Raw genomic sequence first — 17276 nt, 5'->3', positions numbered from 1 at the left:
AGAGGGGTTGTATTAGATACAAGATGAGAGAGAGACAGAGGGGTTGTTTTATATACAAGATGAGAGAGAGACAGAGGGGTTGTAGTATATACAAGATGAGAGACAGAGGGGTTGTATAAGAAACAAGATGAGAGACAGAGGGGTTGTATAAGAAACAAGATGAGAGACAGAGGGGTTGTATAAGAAACAAGATGAGCGACAGAGGGGTTGTATTAGATACAAGATGAGAGAGAGACAGGGGGGTTGTATTCGATACAAGATGAGAGAGAGACAGAGGGGTTGTATTAGATACAAGATGAGAGACAGAGGGGTTGTATTAGATACAAGATGAGAGACAGAGGGGTTGTATTAGATACAAGATGAGAGAGAGACAGGGGGGTTGTATTCGATACAAGATGAGAGAGAGACAGAGGGGTTGTATAAGAAACAAGATGAGCGACAGAGGGGTTGTATTAGATACAAGATGAGAGAGAGACAGGGAGGTTGTATTCGATACAAGATGAGAGAGAGACAGAGGGGTTGTATTAGATAAAAGATGAGAGACAGAGGGGTTGTATTAGATACACGATGAGAGAGAGACAGAGGGGTTTTATTAGATACCAGATGAGAGAGAGAGAGAGGGGTTTTATTAGAAACAAGATGAGAGACAGAGGGTTTTATTAGATACAAGATGAGAGAGAGACAGAGGGGTTTTATTAGATACCAGATGAGAGAGAGGGGTTTTATTAGAAACAAGATGAGAGACAGAGGGTTTTATTAGATACAAGATGAGAGAGAGACAGAGGGGTTTTATTAGATACCAGATGAGAGAGAGAGAGAGGGGTTTTATTAGAAACAAGATGAGAGACAGAGGGTTTTATTAGATACAAGATGAGAGAGAGACAGAGGGGTTTTATTAGATACAAGATGAGAGAGAGACAGAGGGGTTTTATTAGATACAAGATGAGAGAGAGACAGACAGAGCGGTTTTATTAGATACAAGATGAGAGAGAGACAGAGGGGGTTTTATTAGATACAAGATGAGAGACAGAGGGGTTGTATTAGATACAAGATGAGAGACAGAGGGGTTGTATTAGATACAAGTTGAGAGACAGAGGGGTTTTATTAGATACCAGATGAGAGAGAGACAGAGGGGTTGTATTAGATACAAGATGAGAGAGAGACAGAGGGGGTTTTATTAGATACAAGATGAGAGACAGAGGGGTTGTATTAGATACAAGTTGAGAGACAGAGGGGTTTTATTAGATACCAGATGAGAGAGAGACAGGGGGGTTGTATTAGATACAAGATGAGAGAGAGAGAGGGGTAGTATTAGATACAAGATGAGCGAGAGACAGACAGGTTTTATTAGATACAAGATGAGAGACAGAAGTGTTGTATTAGATACAAGATGAGAGACATAGGTTTTTTTTAGATACAAGATGAGATACAGAGGGGTTGTATTAGATACAAGATGAGAGACAGAGGGGTTGTATTAGATACAAGATGAGAGACAGAGGAGTTGTATTATATACAAGATGAGAGGGAGAGGGTTTAATTAGATACAAGATGAGAGAGAGACAGAGGGGTTGTATTAGATACAATATGAGAGACAGAGGGTTTTTATTAGATACCAGATGAGAGACAGAGGGGTTGTATTAGATACAAGATGAGAGACAGAGGGGTTGTATTAGATACAAGATGAGAGACAGAGGGGTTGTATTATATACAAGATGAGAGACAGAGGGGTTTTATTAGATACCAGATGAGAGAGAGACAGAGGGGTTGTAATAGATACAATATGAGAGACAGAGGGTTTTTATTAGATACCAGATGAGAGACAGAGGGGTTGTATTAGATACAAGATGAGAGACAGAGGGGTTGTATTAGATACAAGATGAGAGACAGAGGGTTTTATTAGATACAAGATGAGAGAGAGACAGAGGGGTTTTATTAGATACCAGATGAGAGAGAGGGGTTTTATTAGAAACAAGATGAGAGACAGAGGGTTTTATTAGATACAAGATGAGAGAGAGACAGAGGGGTTTTATTAGATACCAGATGAGAGAGAGAGAGAGGGGTTTTATTAGAAACAAGATGAGAGACAGAGGGTTTTATTAGATACAAGATGAGAGAGAGACAGAGGGGTTTTATTAGATACAAGATGAGAGAGAGACAGAGGGGTTTTATTAGATACAAGATGAGAGAGAGACAGACAGAGCGGTTTTATTAGATACAAGATGAGAGAGAGACAGAGGGGGTTTTATTAGATACAAGATGAGAGACAGAGGGGTTGTATTAGATACAAGATGAGAGACAGAGGGGTTGTATTAGATACAAGTTGAGAGACAGAGGGGTTTTATTAGATACCAGATGAGAGAGAGACAGAGGGGTTGTATTAGATACAAGATGAGAGAGAGACAGAGGGGGTTTTATTAGATACAAGATGAGAGACAGAGGGGTTGTATTAGATACAAGTTGAGAGACAGAGGGGTTTTATTAGATACCAGATGAGAGAGAGACAGGGGGGTTGTATTAGATACAAGATGAGAGAGAGAGAGGGGTAGTATTAGATACAAGATGAGCGAGAGACAGACAGGTTTTATTAGATACAAGATGAGAGACAGAGGTGTTGTATTAGATACAAGATGAGAGACATAGGTTTTTTTTAGATACAAGATGAGATACAGAGGGGTTGTATTAGATACAAGATGAGAGACAGAGGGGTTGTATTAGATACAAGATGAGAGACAGAGGAGTTGTATTATATACAAGATGAGAGGGAGAGGGTTTAATTAGATACAAGATGAGAGAGAGACAGAGGGGTTGTATTAGATACAATATGAGAGACAGAGGGTTTTTATTAGATACCAGATGAGAGACAGAGGGGTTGTATTAGATACAAGATGAGAGACAGAGGGGTTGTATTAGATACAAGATGAGAGACAGAGGGGTTGTATTAGATACAATATGAGAGACAGAGGGTTTTTATTAGATACCAGATGAGAGACAGAGGGGTTGTATTAGATACAAGATGAGAGACAGAGGGGTTGTATTAGATACAAGATGAGAGACAGAGGGGTTGTATTATATACAAGATGAGAGACAGAGGGGTTTTATTAGATACCAGATGAGAGAGAGACAGAGGGGTTGTATTAGATACAATATGAGAGACAGAGGGTTTTTATTAGATACCAGATGAGAGACAGAGGGGTTGTATTAGATACAAGATGAGAGACAGAGGGGTTGTATTAGATACAAGATGAGAGACAGAGGGGTTGTATTATATACAAGATGAGAGACAGAGGGGTTTTATTAGATACCAGATGAGAGAGAGACAGAGGGGTTGTATTATATACAAGATGAGAGACAGAGGGGTTGTATTAGATACAAGATGAGAGACAGAGGGGTTGTATTATATACAAGATGAGAGACAGAGGGGATGTATTAGATACAAGATGAGAGACAGAGGGGTTGTATTATATACAAGATGAGAGACAGAGGGGTTTTATTAGATACCAGATGAGAGAGAGACAGAGGGGTTGTATTATATACAAGATGAGAGACAGAGGGGTTGTATTAGATACAAGATGAGAGACAGAGGGGTTGTATTATATACAAGATGAGAGACAGAGGGGATGTATTAGATACAAGATGAGAGACAGAGGGGTTTTATTAGATACCAGATGAGAGAGAGACAGAGGGGTTGTATTATATACAAGATGAGCGACAGAGGGGTTGTATTAGATACAAGATGAGAGACAGAGGGGTTGTATTAGATACAAGATGAGAGAGAGACAGAGGGGTTGTATTAGATACAAGATGAGAGACAGAGGGGTTTTATTATATACAAGATGAGAGAGAGGGTTTTATTAGATACAAGATGAGAGACAGAGGGGTTGTATAAGAAACAAGATGAGAGACAGAGGGGTTGTATAAGAAACAAGATGAGAGAGAGACAGAGGGGTTTTATTAGATACAAGATGAGAGAGAGAGACAGAGGGGTTGTATTAGATACAAGATGAGAGACAGAGGGGTTGTATAAGAAACAAGATGAGAGACAGAGGGGTTTTATTAGATACAAGATGAGAGAGAGAGTATATTTGACAGTATATTTGACCTCTCAGCTTCCCTATCAAATCTAAAAATCTCAAATAGAAAACCGAAGAAAACGAACAATGACAAATGATTTGATGAAGAATGCAAAAATCTAAGAAAGACATTGAGAAACCTGTCCAACCAAAAACATAGAGACCTGAGTCTACGCCTTCACTATGGTGAATCACTAAAACAATACAGAAATACACTACGGAAAAAGAAGGAACAGCACGTCAGAAATCAATTCAACGTAATTGAAGAATCTATAGACTCTAACCACTTCTGGGAAAATTGGAAAACACTAAACAAACAACAACACGAATAATTATCTATCCAAAATGGAGATGTATGGGTAAACCACTTCTCCAATCTTTTTGGCTCTATAACAAAGAATAAAGAGCAAAAACATATACATGATCAAATACAAATCTTAGAATCAACTATTAAAGACTACCAGAACCCACTGGATTCTCCAATTACCTTGAATGAGTTACAGGACAAAATAAAAACCCTCCAACCCAAAAAGGCATGTGGTGTTGATGGTATCCTTAATGAAATGATCAAATATACAGACAACACATTACAATTGGCTATACTAAAACTCTTTAAGATCATCCTTAGCTCTGGCATCTTCCCCAATATTTGGAACCAAGGACTGATCACCCCAATCCACAAAAGTGGAGACAAATTTGACCCCAATAACTACCGCGGAATATGCGTCAACAGTAACCTTGGGAAAATCATCTGCATTATCATTAACAGCAGACTCGTACATTTCCTCAATGAAAACAATGTACTGAGCAAATGTCAAATTGGCTTTTTACCAAATTACCGTACGACAGACCACGTATTCACCCTGTACACCCTAATTGACAACCAAACAAAAAAAAAACAAGGCAAAGTCTTCTCATGCTTTGTTGATTTAAAAAAAGCCTTTGACTCAATTTGGCATGAGGGTCTTCTATAGAAATTGATGGAAAGTGGTGTTGGGGGTAAAACATACGACATTATAAAATCCATGTACACAAACAACAAGTGTGCGGTTAAAATTGGTCCTGGGGCTCTGTTCACAAACACAAACACACCCCACAGAGCCCCAGGACAGCAGCACAATTAGACCCAAGCAAATCATGAGAAAACTAAAAGATAATAACTTGACACATTGGAAAGAATTAACAAAAAAACAGAGCAAACTAGAATGCTATTTGGCCCTAAACAGAGAGTACACAGCGGCAGAATACCTGACCACTGTGACTGACCCAAACTTAAGGAAAGCTTTGACTATGTACAGACTCAGTGAGCATAGCCTTGCTATTGAGAAAGGCCGCCGTAGGCAGACATGGCTCTCAAGAGAAGACAGGCTATGTGCACACTGCCCACAAAATGAGGTGGAAACTGAGCTGCACTTCCTAACCTGCCCAATGTATGACCATATTAGAGACACATATTTCCCTCAGATTACACAGATCCACAAAGAATTCAAAAACAAACCCAATTTTGATAAACTCCCATATCTACTTGGTGAAATACCACAGTGAGCCATCACAGCAGCAAGATTTGTGACCTGTTGCCACAAGAAAAGGTCAACCAGTGAAGCACAAATACCATTGCAAATACAACCCATATTTATGCTTATTTATTTTCCCTGTTGAACTTTAACCATTTCTACATCATTCCAACACTGTATATATATAATATGACATTTGTAATGTCTTTATTTTTTGGGAACTCTGTGAGTGTAATGTTTACTGTTAATTTTGTATTGTTAATTTATCTTTTGTTTATTATCTACTTCACTTGCTTTGGCAATGTTAACATATGTTTCCCATGCCAATAAAGCCCCTTGAATTGAATTGATTTGAGTAGGGGGGGAGGTTTTATTAGATACAAGATGAGAGCGAGAGAGAGATAGAGAGAGAGAGAGGGGTTGTATTGGATACAAGATGAGAGAGAGGGGGGTTGTATTAGATACAAGATGAGAGAGAGGGGGGGTTGTTTTAGATACAAGATGAGAGAGAGAGCGAGAAAGAGTGAGAGAGGTTCTATTAGATACAAGATGAGAGAGAGAGCGAGAAAGAGAGAGAGGTTCTATTAGATACAAGATGAGAGAGAGGGGGGGTTGTATTAGATACAAGATGACAGAGAGGGGGGGGGGGGTTCTATTAGATATAAGATGAGCGAGAGAGCGAGAAAGAGAGAGAGAGAGGTTCTATTAGATACAAGATGAGAGAGAGAGCGAGAAAGAGAGAGAGAGGTTATATTAGATACAAGATGAGAGCGTGAGAGAGGCTTTGTTCAAAACAGTCACAGACTCACAGCTCCTCTTCTTAGTGGTCTGTCCATCTGTCTGTATCTGTCCATCACTCCTCCCTCCCTTCTCTCCTTCCTGCTTCCCTCCCCTTCCTCTCTGTCCCTCTCCCTTCCATCCCTCCCCCAGACCAGTTAAATCAGAGCACCATTCTCCCAGTGTCTCCAGTGTACTCAGAGATATTACACCCTTCGTCTCCATTGGAAGCGTAACAGTGATGACAATAGTGGATATGAACGGAGCAAAAGGTCAGTCTATGGCCCCAGGTGTCTACATCCTTAGAGTGGGGAGAGGAAGACTGCCAAGACTAACTCCCCCAACCCACCCACCCTCTCTCTCTCTCTCTCTCTCGCTCTCTCTCTCTCTCTCACCCCACATATTCCCCATCGCCATCACCCAGCCTCTCTCTCTCTCACCCCACAGATTCCCCCATCGCCATCACCCAGCCTCTACTTACCTCCCCACCCCCTTTCATCCCCTCTTTTCTTATTCTTTCTTTTTCTAGAACTCTCGTACCTCTCATCACCATGGTGTTTTTCTTACCTCACTTCATCCTCTTCTTCTCTTTCCCACGTTTTCCTCTCTCTCTCTCTGTCTCTCTCTTCCTCCATCTCTCTTGACTCTATCTATATCTCTCTCTTTCCATCTCTGTTTCTCTTTCCCTCCATCTCTCTCACCTTATGGGCAGGGACCACAGGAGAGCTATTGTGGAGAGTGCAGTGGGAGTCAGGATCAAAAGAGATTGGTTGAAAGACAGATTTTTCTTATTACCAACTACAAAAGGCAGCAGGAAATAGAAAAGGCCTCCACACAGGAGGGGGCCAGGTTCTGGACCCTTATTAATATGGAGAGAGATGGAGGGAGGGAGGGACAGAGGGAGCAAGAGAGGGAGGGAGGGAGGGAGGGAGGGAGGGAGGGAGGGAGGGAGGGAGGGAGGGAGGGAGGGACAGAGAGAGCACGAGAGGGAGGGAGGGACAGATAGGGCAAGAGAGGGAGGGAGGGAGGGAGAGCAAGAGAGGGAGGGAGGGAGGGACAGAGAGAGCAAGAGAGGGAGGGAGGGAGGGAGGGACAGAGAGGGCAAGAGAGGCAGGGAGGGAGGGAGGGAGAGAGAGGGCTGACTCAAGGCTCAGGGACAGTTCTATCGCTGTTTGTTTTCTGCTTTCTCTGTGTGTGTTCTCTCAGCTGTTCTGTGAAGAATGTGGGGTGGGGGGGTTAGAGGACAGCCTCTGTCATGCTCTGTGCTCAGTGTTCTTTTCTCTCTTTTGTTCTCTCTCCCACGTACAGTGGGTCACGCACAGACACACGCACATGCACATGCACACGCACACGCACACACACACACACACACACACACACACACACACACACACACACACACACACACACACACACACACACACACAGGTTGGTGGCTGTGTTGGGTCGGCTGTGCCACTGGAGAGGAGGGTAAATATCAGAGAAGGTCAGCGGGAGGGGTGGGCTGGAGGGATGGGATGGAGGGAGAGCAGAATCACTGATGATGTGGGGGGGCGGGGGGGGGGGGGGGGGGGGGGGGGGGGGGGGGGGGAAGTCAGCCAGTCACTCTTGACCTGCCAATCTTGACTGTCCACACAGGAGAGAGCATGCAGTCCTGAGAGCAGCACAAGGCGTACACGTCCATGTGTATTCCTGTCGATGTATGTGCACATGTCTGTGTGTATTCCTGTAGATGTGTGTGTACTGAGGCTGTTGTCTTTTTCTGCAATCTATATTTCACTTCTGGGAAGATCAATCGAGGAGTAGAGGGTTAAGGGATCAAAGTAAATCCTCTCAGTTGCCTGTACACACACACACACACACACACACACACACACACACACACACACACACACACACACACACACACATAAACACACACACACATAAACACACACACACACACACACACATAAACACACACAGCACAATCGGTCTGTTCCATCAGCGGGCTCAGCAGGAGTGGTATTAGCTCTAATAATACAGTGTGTCTCCATCCCTTCCCTCTCAGCCCTGGAGGTAGCAGAGTCTACCAACAAACGAGAGAAAAAGTTACAGATTGTGATTTATTTCATTAGGCAAATGAGATGTGTGACCCCTACGGCACTACTGACTGAGTCACCGCTGTCCACACCGTCGCACACACGCACACACACACACACATAAACACACACACACACACACACACATAAACACACACACACATAAACACACACACACACACACACACACACACTCATACACAATCATACACACACACACTATTTTTATTTACATGACACCCTTAAGAGTCACACACATACATATCGTGTCTCATCCAATCAAAGATCCCGACACTGTGGAGTGATAAGCTGGTTCTGGTTGGTGGAGCAGAACAGCTGTTGTGTGCCAGTGTGCACAAAATGGCTACCCTTCAGATCCCTGTAGCACAAGCATTCTAGCTGGTCACCACAGTGAGAGCCTCCCATCCACTCCCCTTCCCTCTCCCCTTCTCCTCTCCCCTTCCCTCTTCTTTCATCTCCCCTCCTCTCCCCTTCTCTCTTCTTTCCCCTATCCTCTCCTCTCCTTCCCTCTTCTTTCATCTCCTCTCCCCTCCTCTCCCCTTCCCTCTTCTTTCCCTCATCCTCTCTTCTCCCCTTCCCTCTTCTTTCCCCTCCCCTCCCCTCCTCTCCTTTGGTTCTTGCAACACAGATCTCTGCAGTGTGATTACAAATAACTCTGATAGGAAACTATAGCGGCTGGAATTCAACTGAACCCACCATAGCATTGTTTCCCTTGTTTTCACACTACAGCTACACACACATTTCTGATTAGGAAAACTGGAAGCATCTACCTCACTGTGTAAATGAAATGACTCCCTAACAACACTACTTCTCTTTCAGAAGATTGCATGAAACTGTGACTCAAAGGAAAATCACAAATCAGAACGTAGTGGTTGTTCGTCTGACTAACCTTCCTCTCTCTCTCTCTCTCTCTCTCTCTCTCTCTCTCGCTCTCTCTCTCTCTGTGTGTCTGTTTCTCTCTCTCTCTCTGTCTCTGTCTCTCTCTCCTCCTCTTCCTCTGTCAGATCACCTCATATAGAGGTGTTAGTGGGAGGAGCTCTCTCCATGACCCTGTGCCTGCTGACCACACCCAAATTCCCTCTAACCCCGCCCTCCAGCATGGCGCTGTCACTCTGGCTGCTGTGTACCTGTGCTGTCACCTCCCTGCTCATCGCCCCCTCTGCTCAAGGTTGGTACTGCACTGCATTCTCCCAATCCTGTCAATGTACCAATGGGTTTACATTGTGTGTGCGTGTGTATGTGGACAGATTGTTACTTCTCATAATAATTGAATATGAATAACAAGGTGACTCTATGTGAAGGAAGGTTAAAAGGTACTGGCTTGCTGAATAAGCCAGAGGTCATGGATGAAGAAGGTTTTATGAAGCAGCTTGTAGGTGGGAGTGTCGTGTGTCAAATCAAATCAAATCTAATTTTATTTGTCACATACACATGGTTAGCAGATGTTAATGCGAGTGTAGCGAAATGCTTGTGCTTCTAGTTCCGACAATGCAGTAATAACAAGTAATCTAACTAACAATTCCAAAACTACTGTCTTGTACACAGTGTAAGGGGATAAAGAATATGTACATAAGGATATATGAATGAGTGATGGTACAGAGCAGCATAGGCAAGATACAGTAGATGGTATCGAGTACAGTATATACATATGAGATGAGTATGTAAACAAAGTGGCATAGTTTAAGTGGCTAGTGATACATTACATAAGGATACAGTCGATGATATAGAGTACAGTATATACGTATGCATATGAGATGAATAATGTAGGGTAAGTAACATTATATAAGGTAGCATTGTTTAAAGTGGCTAGTGATATATTTACATAATTTCCGATCAATTCCCATTATTAAAGTGGCTGGAGTTGAGTCAGTGTCAGTGTGTTGGCAGCAGCCACTCAATGTTAGTGGTGGCTGTTTAACAGTCTGATGGCCTTGAGATAGAAGCTGTTTTTCAGTCTCTCGGTCCCAGCTTTGATGCACCTGTACTGACCTCGCCTTCTGGATGATAGCGGGGTGAACAGGCAGTGTGGGTGGTTGATGTCCTTGATGATCTTTATGGCCTTCCTGTGACATCGGGTGGTATAGGTGTCCTGGAGGGCAGGTAGTTTGTCCCCGGTGATGCGTTGTGCAGACCTCACTACCCTCTGGAGAGCCTTACGGTTGAGGGCGGAGCAGTTGCCGTACCAGGCGGTGATACAGCCCGCCAGGATGCTCTCGATTGTGCACCTGTAGAAGTTTGTGAGTGCTTTTGGTGACAAGCCAAATTTCTTCAGCCTCCTGAGGTTGAAGAGGCGCTGCTGCGCCTTCTTCACAATGCTGTCTGTGTGAGTGGACCAATTCAGTTTGTCTGTGATGTGTATGCCGAGGAACTTAAAACTTGCTACCCTCTCCACTACTGTTCCATCGATGTGGATAGGGGGGTGTTCCCTCTGCTGTTTCCTGAAGTCCACAATCATCTCCTTAGTTTTGTTGACGTTGAGTGTGAGGTTATTTTCCTGACACCACACTCCGAGGGCCCTCACCTCCTCCCTGTAGGCCGTCTCGTCGTTGTTGGTAATCAAGCCTACCACTGTTGTGTCGTCCGCAAACTTGATGATTGAGTTGGAGGCGTGCGTGGCCACGCAGTCGTGGGTGAACAGGGAGTACAGGAGAGGGCTCAGAACGCACCCTTGTGGGGCCCCAGTGTTGAGGATCAGCGGGGAGGAGATGTTGTTGCCTACCCTCACCACCTGGGGGCGGCCCGTCAGGAAGTCCAGTACCCAGTTGCACAGGGTGGGGTCGAGACCCAGGGTCTCGAGCTTGATGACGAGCTTGGAGGGTACTATGGTGTTGAATGCCGAGCTGTAGTCGATGAACAGCATTCTCACATAGGTATTCCTCTTGTCCAGATGGGTTAGGGCAGTGTGCAGTGTGGTTGAGATTGCATCGTCTGTGGACCGATTTGGGCGGTAAGCAAATTGGAGTGGGTCTAGGGTGTCAGGTAGGGTGGAGGTGATATGGTCCTTGACTAGTCTCTCAAAGCACTTCATGATGACGGAAGTGAGTGCTACGGGGCGGTAGTCGTTTAGCTCAGTTACCTTAGCTTTCTTGGGAACAGGAACAATGGTGGCCCTCTTGAAGCATGTGGGAACAGCAGACTGGTATAGGGATTGATTGAATATGTCCGTAAACACACCGGCCAGCTGGTCTGCGCATGCTCTGATGGCGCGGCTGGGGATGCCGTCTGGGCCTGCAGCCTTGCGAGGGTTAACACGTTTAAATGTCTTACTCACCTCGGCTGCAGTGAAGGAGAGACCGCATGTTTTCGTTGCGGGCCGTGTCAGTGGCACTGTATTGTCCTCAAAGCGGGCAAAAAAGTTATTTAGTCTGCCTGGGAGCAGGACATCCTGGTCCGTGACTGGGCTGGATTTCTTCCTGTAGTCCGTGATTGACTGTAGACCCTGCCACATGCCTCTTGTGTCTGAGCCGTTGAATTGAGATTCTACTTTGTCTCTGTACTGACGCTTAGCTTGTTTGATAGCCTTGCGGAGGGAATAGCTGCACTGTTTGTATTCGGTCATGTTACCAGACACCTTGCCCTGATTAAAAGCATTGGTTCCCGCTTTCAGTTTCACGCGAATGCTGCCATCAATCCACGGTTTCTGGTTAGGGAATGTTTTAATTGTTGCTATGGGAACGACATCTTCAACGCAATCTTCAATCTTCAACGCAACGTTCTAATGAACTCGCACACCGAATCAGCGTATTCGTCAATGTTGTTGTCTGACGCAATACGAAACATGTCCCAGTCCACGTGATGGAAGCAGTCTTGGAGTGTGGAGTCAGCTTGGTCGGACCAGCGTTGGACAGACCTCAGCGTGGGAGCCTCTTGTTTTAGTTTCTGTCTGTAGGCAGGGATCAACAAAATGGAGTCGTGGTCAGCTTTTCCGAAAGGGGGGCGGGGCAGGGCCTTATATGTGTCGCGGAAGTTAGAGTAACAATGATCCAACGTCTTTCCACCCCTGGTTGCGCAATCGATATGCTGATAAAATTTAGGGAGTCTTGTTTTCAGATTAGCCTTGTTAAAACCCCAGCTACAATGAATGCAGCCTCCGGATAAATGGTTTCCAGTTTGCAAAGAGTCAAATAAAGTTCATTCAGAGCCATCGATGTGTCTGCTTGGGGGGGATATATACGGCTGTGATTATAATCGAAGAGAATTTTCTTGGTAGATAATGCGGTCTACATTTGATTGTGAGGAATTCTAAATCAGGTGAACAGAAGGATTTTGAGTTCCTGTATGTTTCTTTCATCACACCATGTCACGTGAGCCATAAGGCATACGCCCCCGCCCCTCTTCTTACCAGAAAGATGTTTGTTTCTGTCTGCGCGATGCGTGGAGAAACCCGTTGGCTGCACCGCCTCGGATAGCGTCTCTCCAGTGAGCCACGTTTCCGTGAAGCAAAGAACGTTACAGTCTCTGATGTCCCTCTGGAATGCTACCCTTGCTCGGATTTCATCAGCCTTGTTGTCAAGAGACTGGACATTGGCAAGAAGAATGCTAGGGAGTGGTGCACGGTGTGCCCGTCTCCGGAGTCTGACCAGAAGACCGCCTCGTTTCCCTCTTTTTCGGAGTCGTTTTTTGGGTCGCTGCATGGGATCCGCTCCGTTGTCCTGTTTGTAAGGCAGAACCTGTTTCCATGCAGGTAGTTGTTGTCTCAGTGTGTAATCAATCAATCAATCAACTTTATTTTATAAAGCCATTTTTACAAGCAGATGTCACAAAGTGCTATACAGAAACCCACCCTAAAATCCCAAACAGCAAGCAATGCAGATGTAGAAGCAGGATGGCTAGGAAAAACTCCCTAGAAAGGAAGGAACCTATGAAGAGGAACCAGGCTCTGAGGAGTGGCCAGTCCTGTTCTGGCTGTGCCGGGTGTACATGGCCATGAAGGCCAGATGAATGTCCATGATTGTTGGTCATGGTGTGTGAGGGGGATCCCTGCATGTAATGGTGCCATATGTGGAACCTCTCACAATGTGCCATGAGTGCGTGTGTGTGTCCCTTCACCGCCTGCATGTGTGTGTGTGTGTGTCACCGCACCGCCTGCTTGTGTGTGTGTCAAATCAAATCAAATTTTATTTGTCACATACACATGGTTAGCAGATGTTAATGCGAGTGTAGCGAAATGCTTGTGCTTCTAGTTCCGACAATGCAGTAATAACCAACAAGTAATCTAACTAACAATTCCAAAACTACTGTCTTGTACACAGTGTAAGGGGATAAAGAATATGTACATAAGGATATATGAATGAGTGATGGGTGTGTGTGTGTGTGTGTGTGTGTGTCCCCGCACCGCCTGCATGTGTGTGTGTCCCCGCACCGCCTGCATGTGTGTGTGTGTGTGTGTCCCCGCACCGCCTGCATGTGTGTGTGTCCGCACCACCTGCATGTGTGTGTGTGTGTGTGTCCCCGCACCGCCTGCTTGTGTGTGTGTGTGTGTCCGCACCGCCTGCATGTGTGTGTGTGTGTCCCCGCACCGCCTGCATGTGTGTGTGTGTGTGTCCCCGCACCGCCTGCATGTGTGTGTGTGTGTCCCCGCACCGCCTGCATGTGTGTGTGTGTGTGTGTCCCCGCACCACCTGCATGTGTGTGTGTGTGTGTGTCCCCGCACCGCCTGCTTGTGTGTGTGTGTGTCCCCGCACCGCCTGCATGTGTGTGTGTATCCCCGCACCGCCTGCATGTGTGTGTGTGTGTCACCGCACCGCCTGCATGTGTGTGTGTGTGTGTCCGCACCGCCTGCATGTGTGTGTGTGTGTGTCCGCACCGCCTGCATGTGTGTGTGTGTCACCGCACCGCCTGCATGTGTGTGTGTGTGTGTGTGTGTGTGTGTGTGTGTGTGTGTCCGCACCACCTGCATGTGTGTGTGTGTGTGTGTGTGTGTGTGTGTGTGTGTGTGTGTCCGCACCGCCTGCATGTGTTTGTGTGTGTGTGTGTCCGCACCGCCTGCATGTGTGTGTGTGTGTGTGTGTGTGTGTGTCCGGACAGGCCTGAATGTGTGTGTGTGTGTCCCCGCACCGCCTGTGTGTGTGTGTGTCCCCACACCGCCTGCATGTGTGGGTGTGTGTGTGTCCCCACACCGCCTGCATGTGTGTGTGTGTGTGTGTCCCCACACCGCCTGCATGTGTGTGTGGGTGGGTGCCAGCTGGTTTAACCCCAGCAGCAGGTGACCTGTTTGGGCCACAGTGGTGCTGCAGGGTGTGTGTGTGGCGGGGAAGATGGGGGAGGTAGAGCTAAAGGGGAGGTGTTGAGGGATGTCCTGTTAGTACCCTTCCACACGGACAGCTGTGTGCTCTCAGTTAGGACACTGAGAGCAGAGAGGGAGGGAGGGAGGAATATGGTGGAGGAAGATAGAGAAAGAGAGAAAAAACAAAAGGTTAATTTTAGGCGCTGTAAGATTCGGAGATGAGTAGGGAAGAGAGGGAGGGATGAAGAGAAAGAGAGAGAAATCCAGAAGAAAGCCGTTAAATTCTACAACCACCTAAAAGGAAGCGATTCCCAAACCTTCCTTCTTAAGGCTAGGCGTCCCGCTAGTGGGATACCTGTCAACAACATCCAGTGAAATTGGAGGGCGCGCAATTCAAATAAATAATCGTAATATTAAACATTTATGAACATACAAGTATCTTATATTGGTTAAAAGCTTACATTTTTGTTAATCTAACTGATTTTTCTGATTTACAATAGGCTTTACAGCAAAAGTATACTATGCAATTGTTTGAGGACGGCGCCTCACATCAACATATTTTTCAACCAGCACAGGATTCATAAAATCACAAATAGCAATTAAATAATCGCTTACTTTTTGAAAATCTTCCTCTGTTTGCAATCCAAAGGGTCCCAACTACAACATGCTACATGTTCATTTTGTTAGATAAAATCTTTCTTTGTATCCCAAAAAGTCTGTTTAGTTGGCGCCATCGATATCAGTAATCCACTCGTTCAACTTTGTTAAAAGAAGTCAAACTACATTTCTATTTAATCCTCAGGTACCTTAAAATGTAAATAAACTATAATATTTCATACGAAAAGAAGTATGTTCAATTGAAAAGTAAAATTAGGAAGTGCGTGTCCTCTTCATCGCAAGCTTCCGTGGAACCGGACCGTAGATTGTCGCCGGAGGAACCGGACTGTGGATCGTCGCCGGAGGAACCGGACTGTGGATCGCCGCCGGATGCTCGGGACCGTGGATCATTGCCGGAGGCTCCGGACCATGGATCGTCGCCGGAGACTCCGGACCGTAGATCGTTGCCGGAGGCCCCGGGCCGTAGATCGTCGCTGGGGACTCCGGACCGTAGATCATCGCAGGAGGCTCTGGACTGGGAACCCCTGCTGGAGGCTCTAGGCTGCAGACCGTCGCTGGAGGCTCTGGATCGCCGACCGTCACTGGAGGCTTTGGACCGCAGACCGTCGCTGGAGACTCTGGAGTGCAGACCGTCGCTGGAGACTCTAGAGTGCAGACCATCGCTGGAGACTCCGGACCTTGGATCATCACTGGAGGCTTCGGGCCATGGATCATCACTGAAGGCTTCGGGCCATGGATCATCATTGGAGGCTTCGTGCCATGGATCATCACTGAAGGCTTCGGGCCATGGATTATCACTGGAGGCTTCGGGCCATGGATCATCACTGGAGGCTTCGTGCCATGGATCATCACTGGAGGCTTCGGGCCATGGATCATCACTGGAGGCTTCGAGCCATGGATCATCACTGGAGGTTTCATGCTATGGATCATCACTGCATGCTCCGGGCCATGGATCATCACTGCAGGCTCCAGGCCATGGATCATCACTGCAGGCTCCGGGCCATGGATCATCACTGCAGGCTCCGGGCCATGGATCATCACTGGAGGCTTCGGGCCATGGATCATCACTGGAGGCTTCGTGCCATGAATCATCACTGGAGGCATCGGGCCATGGATCATCACTGGAGGCTTCGTGCCATGGATCATCACTGGAGGCTTCGGGCCATGGATCATCACTGGATGCTTCGTGCCATGGATCATCACTGGAGGCTTTGGGCCATGGATCATCACTGGAGGCTTCGGGCCATGGATCATCACTGGAGGCTTCGTGCCATGGATCCTCACTGGAGGCTTTGTGCATGGAGCCCAGCAATAGCCGGGGCGCTGGCACAGGACGCATTGGGCTGGGAAGGCGCATCGGAGACACAGTGCGCAGAGCCGGCGCAGGATATCCTGGGCCGAAGAGACGCACTGGAGACCAGGAGTGCTGAGCCGGCACAATCCACGCACCGGGCTGTGGATGCGTACCGGAGACACAGTACGTGTAACCGCAAAGCATGGTGCCTGAAGGGTCACACGCTCCTCAAAGCGACTGTCTTGCTCCACACTCCAACCCCTTCAAACTCTTTCGTCCCTCTCCACTGCCAACCACTCCTCGCTCAAATGGTCCAAGAATTCCTCCTCAGTCTCGGACCCCTCAGCACCGACGCCCCCGTCAGCTGCACTTCATAACCTCCTGCCAAATGTATGACCATATTAGAGACACTTATTTCCCTCAGATTACACAGATCCACAAAGAATTTGAAAACAAACCCAATTTTGATAAACTCCCATATCTACTGGGTGAAATACCACAGTGTGCCATCACAGCAACAAGATTTGTGACCTGTTGCCACAAGAAAAGGTCAACCAGTGAAGAACAAATAACATTGTAAATGCAACCCATATTTATTTATTTTCCCTTTTGTACTTTAACCATTTCTACATCGGTCCAACACTGTATACAGTTGAAGTCCGAAGTTTACATACA

General features: G+C 46.3%; 1 protein-coding gene across 1 annotated transcript in view; it reads left to right on the top strand.

Moving 5' to 3' along the window:
- The window catches only part of adgrl1a (adhesion G protein-coupled receptor L1a), a 236538-nt gene that overhangs the window by 102035 nt on the left and 117227 nt on the right, over window positions 1-17276 (top strand). Inside the window, exon 2 of the mRNA XM_090193898.1 lies at window positions 9468-9631. Coding sequence (XP_090050024.1) covers window positions 9508-9631 — 124 coding nt within the window. The 5' untranslated portion in view covers window positions 9468-9507. The remainder of the gene's footprint in view (window positions 1-9467; window positions 9632-17276) is intronic.

The sequence above is a fragment of the Oncorhynchus mykiss genome, chromosome 12, assembly GCF_057628025.1.
Source record: "Oncorhynchus mykiss isolate SJ-2025 chromosome 12, ASM5762802v1, whole genome shotgun sequence".
In the NCBI taxonomy this organism is placed as follows: Eukaryota; Metazoa; Chordata; class Actinopteri; order Salmoniformes; family Salmonidae; genus Oncorhynchus; species Oncorhynchus mykiss.
Note: the sequence above shows the minus strand (reverse complement) of the source record. Positions and strands in the feature narration are given on the sequence as shown.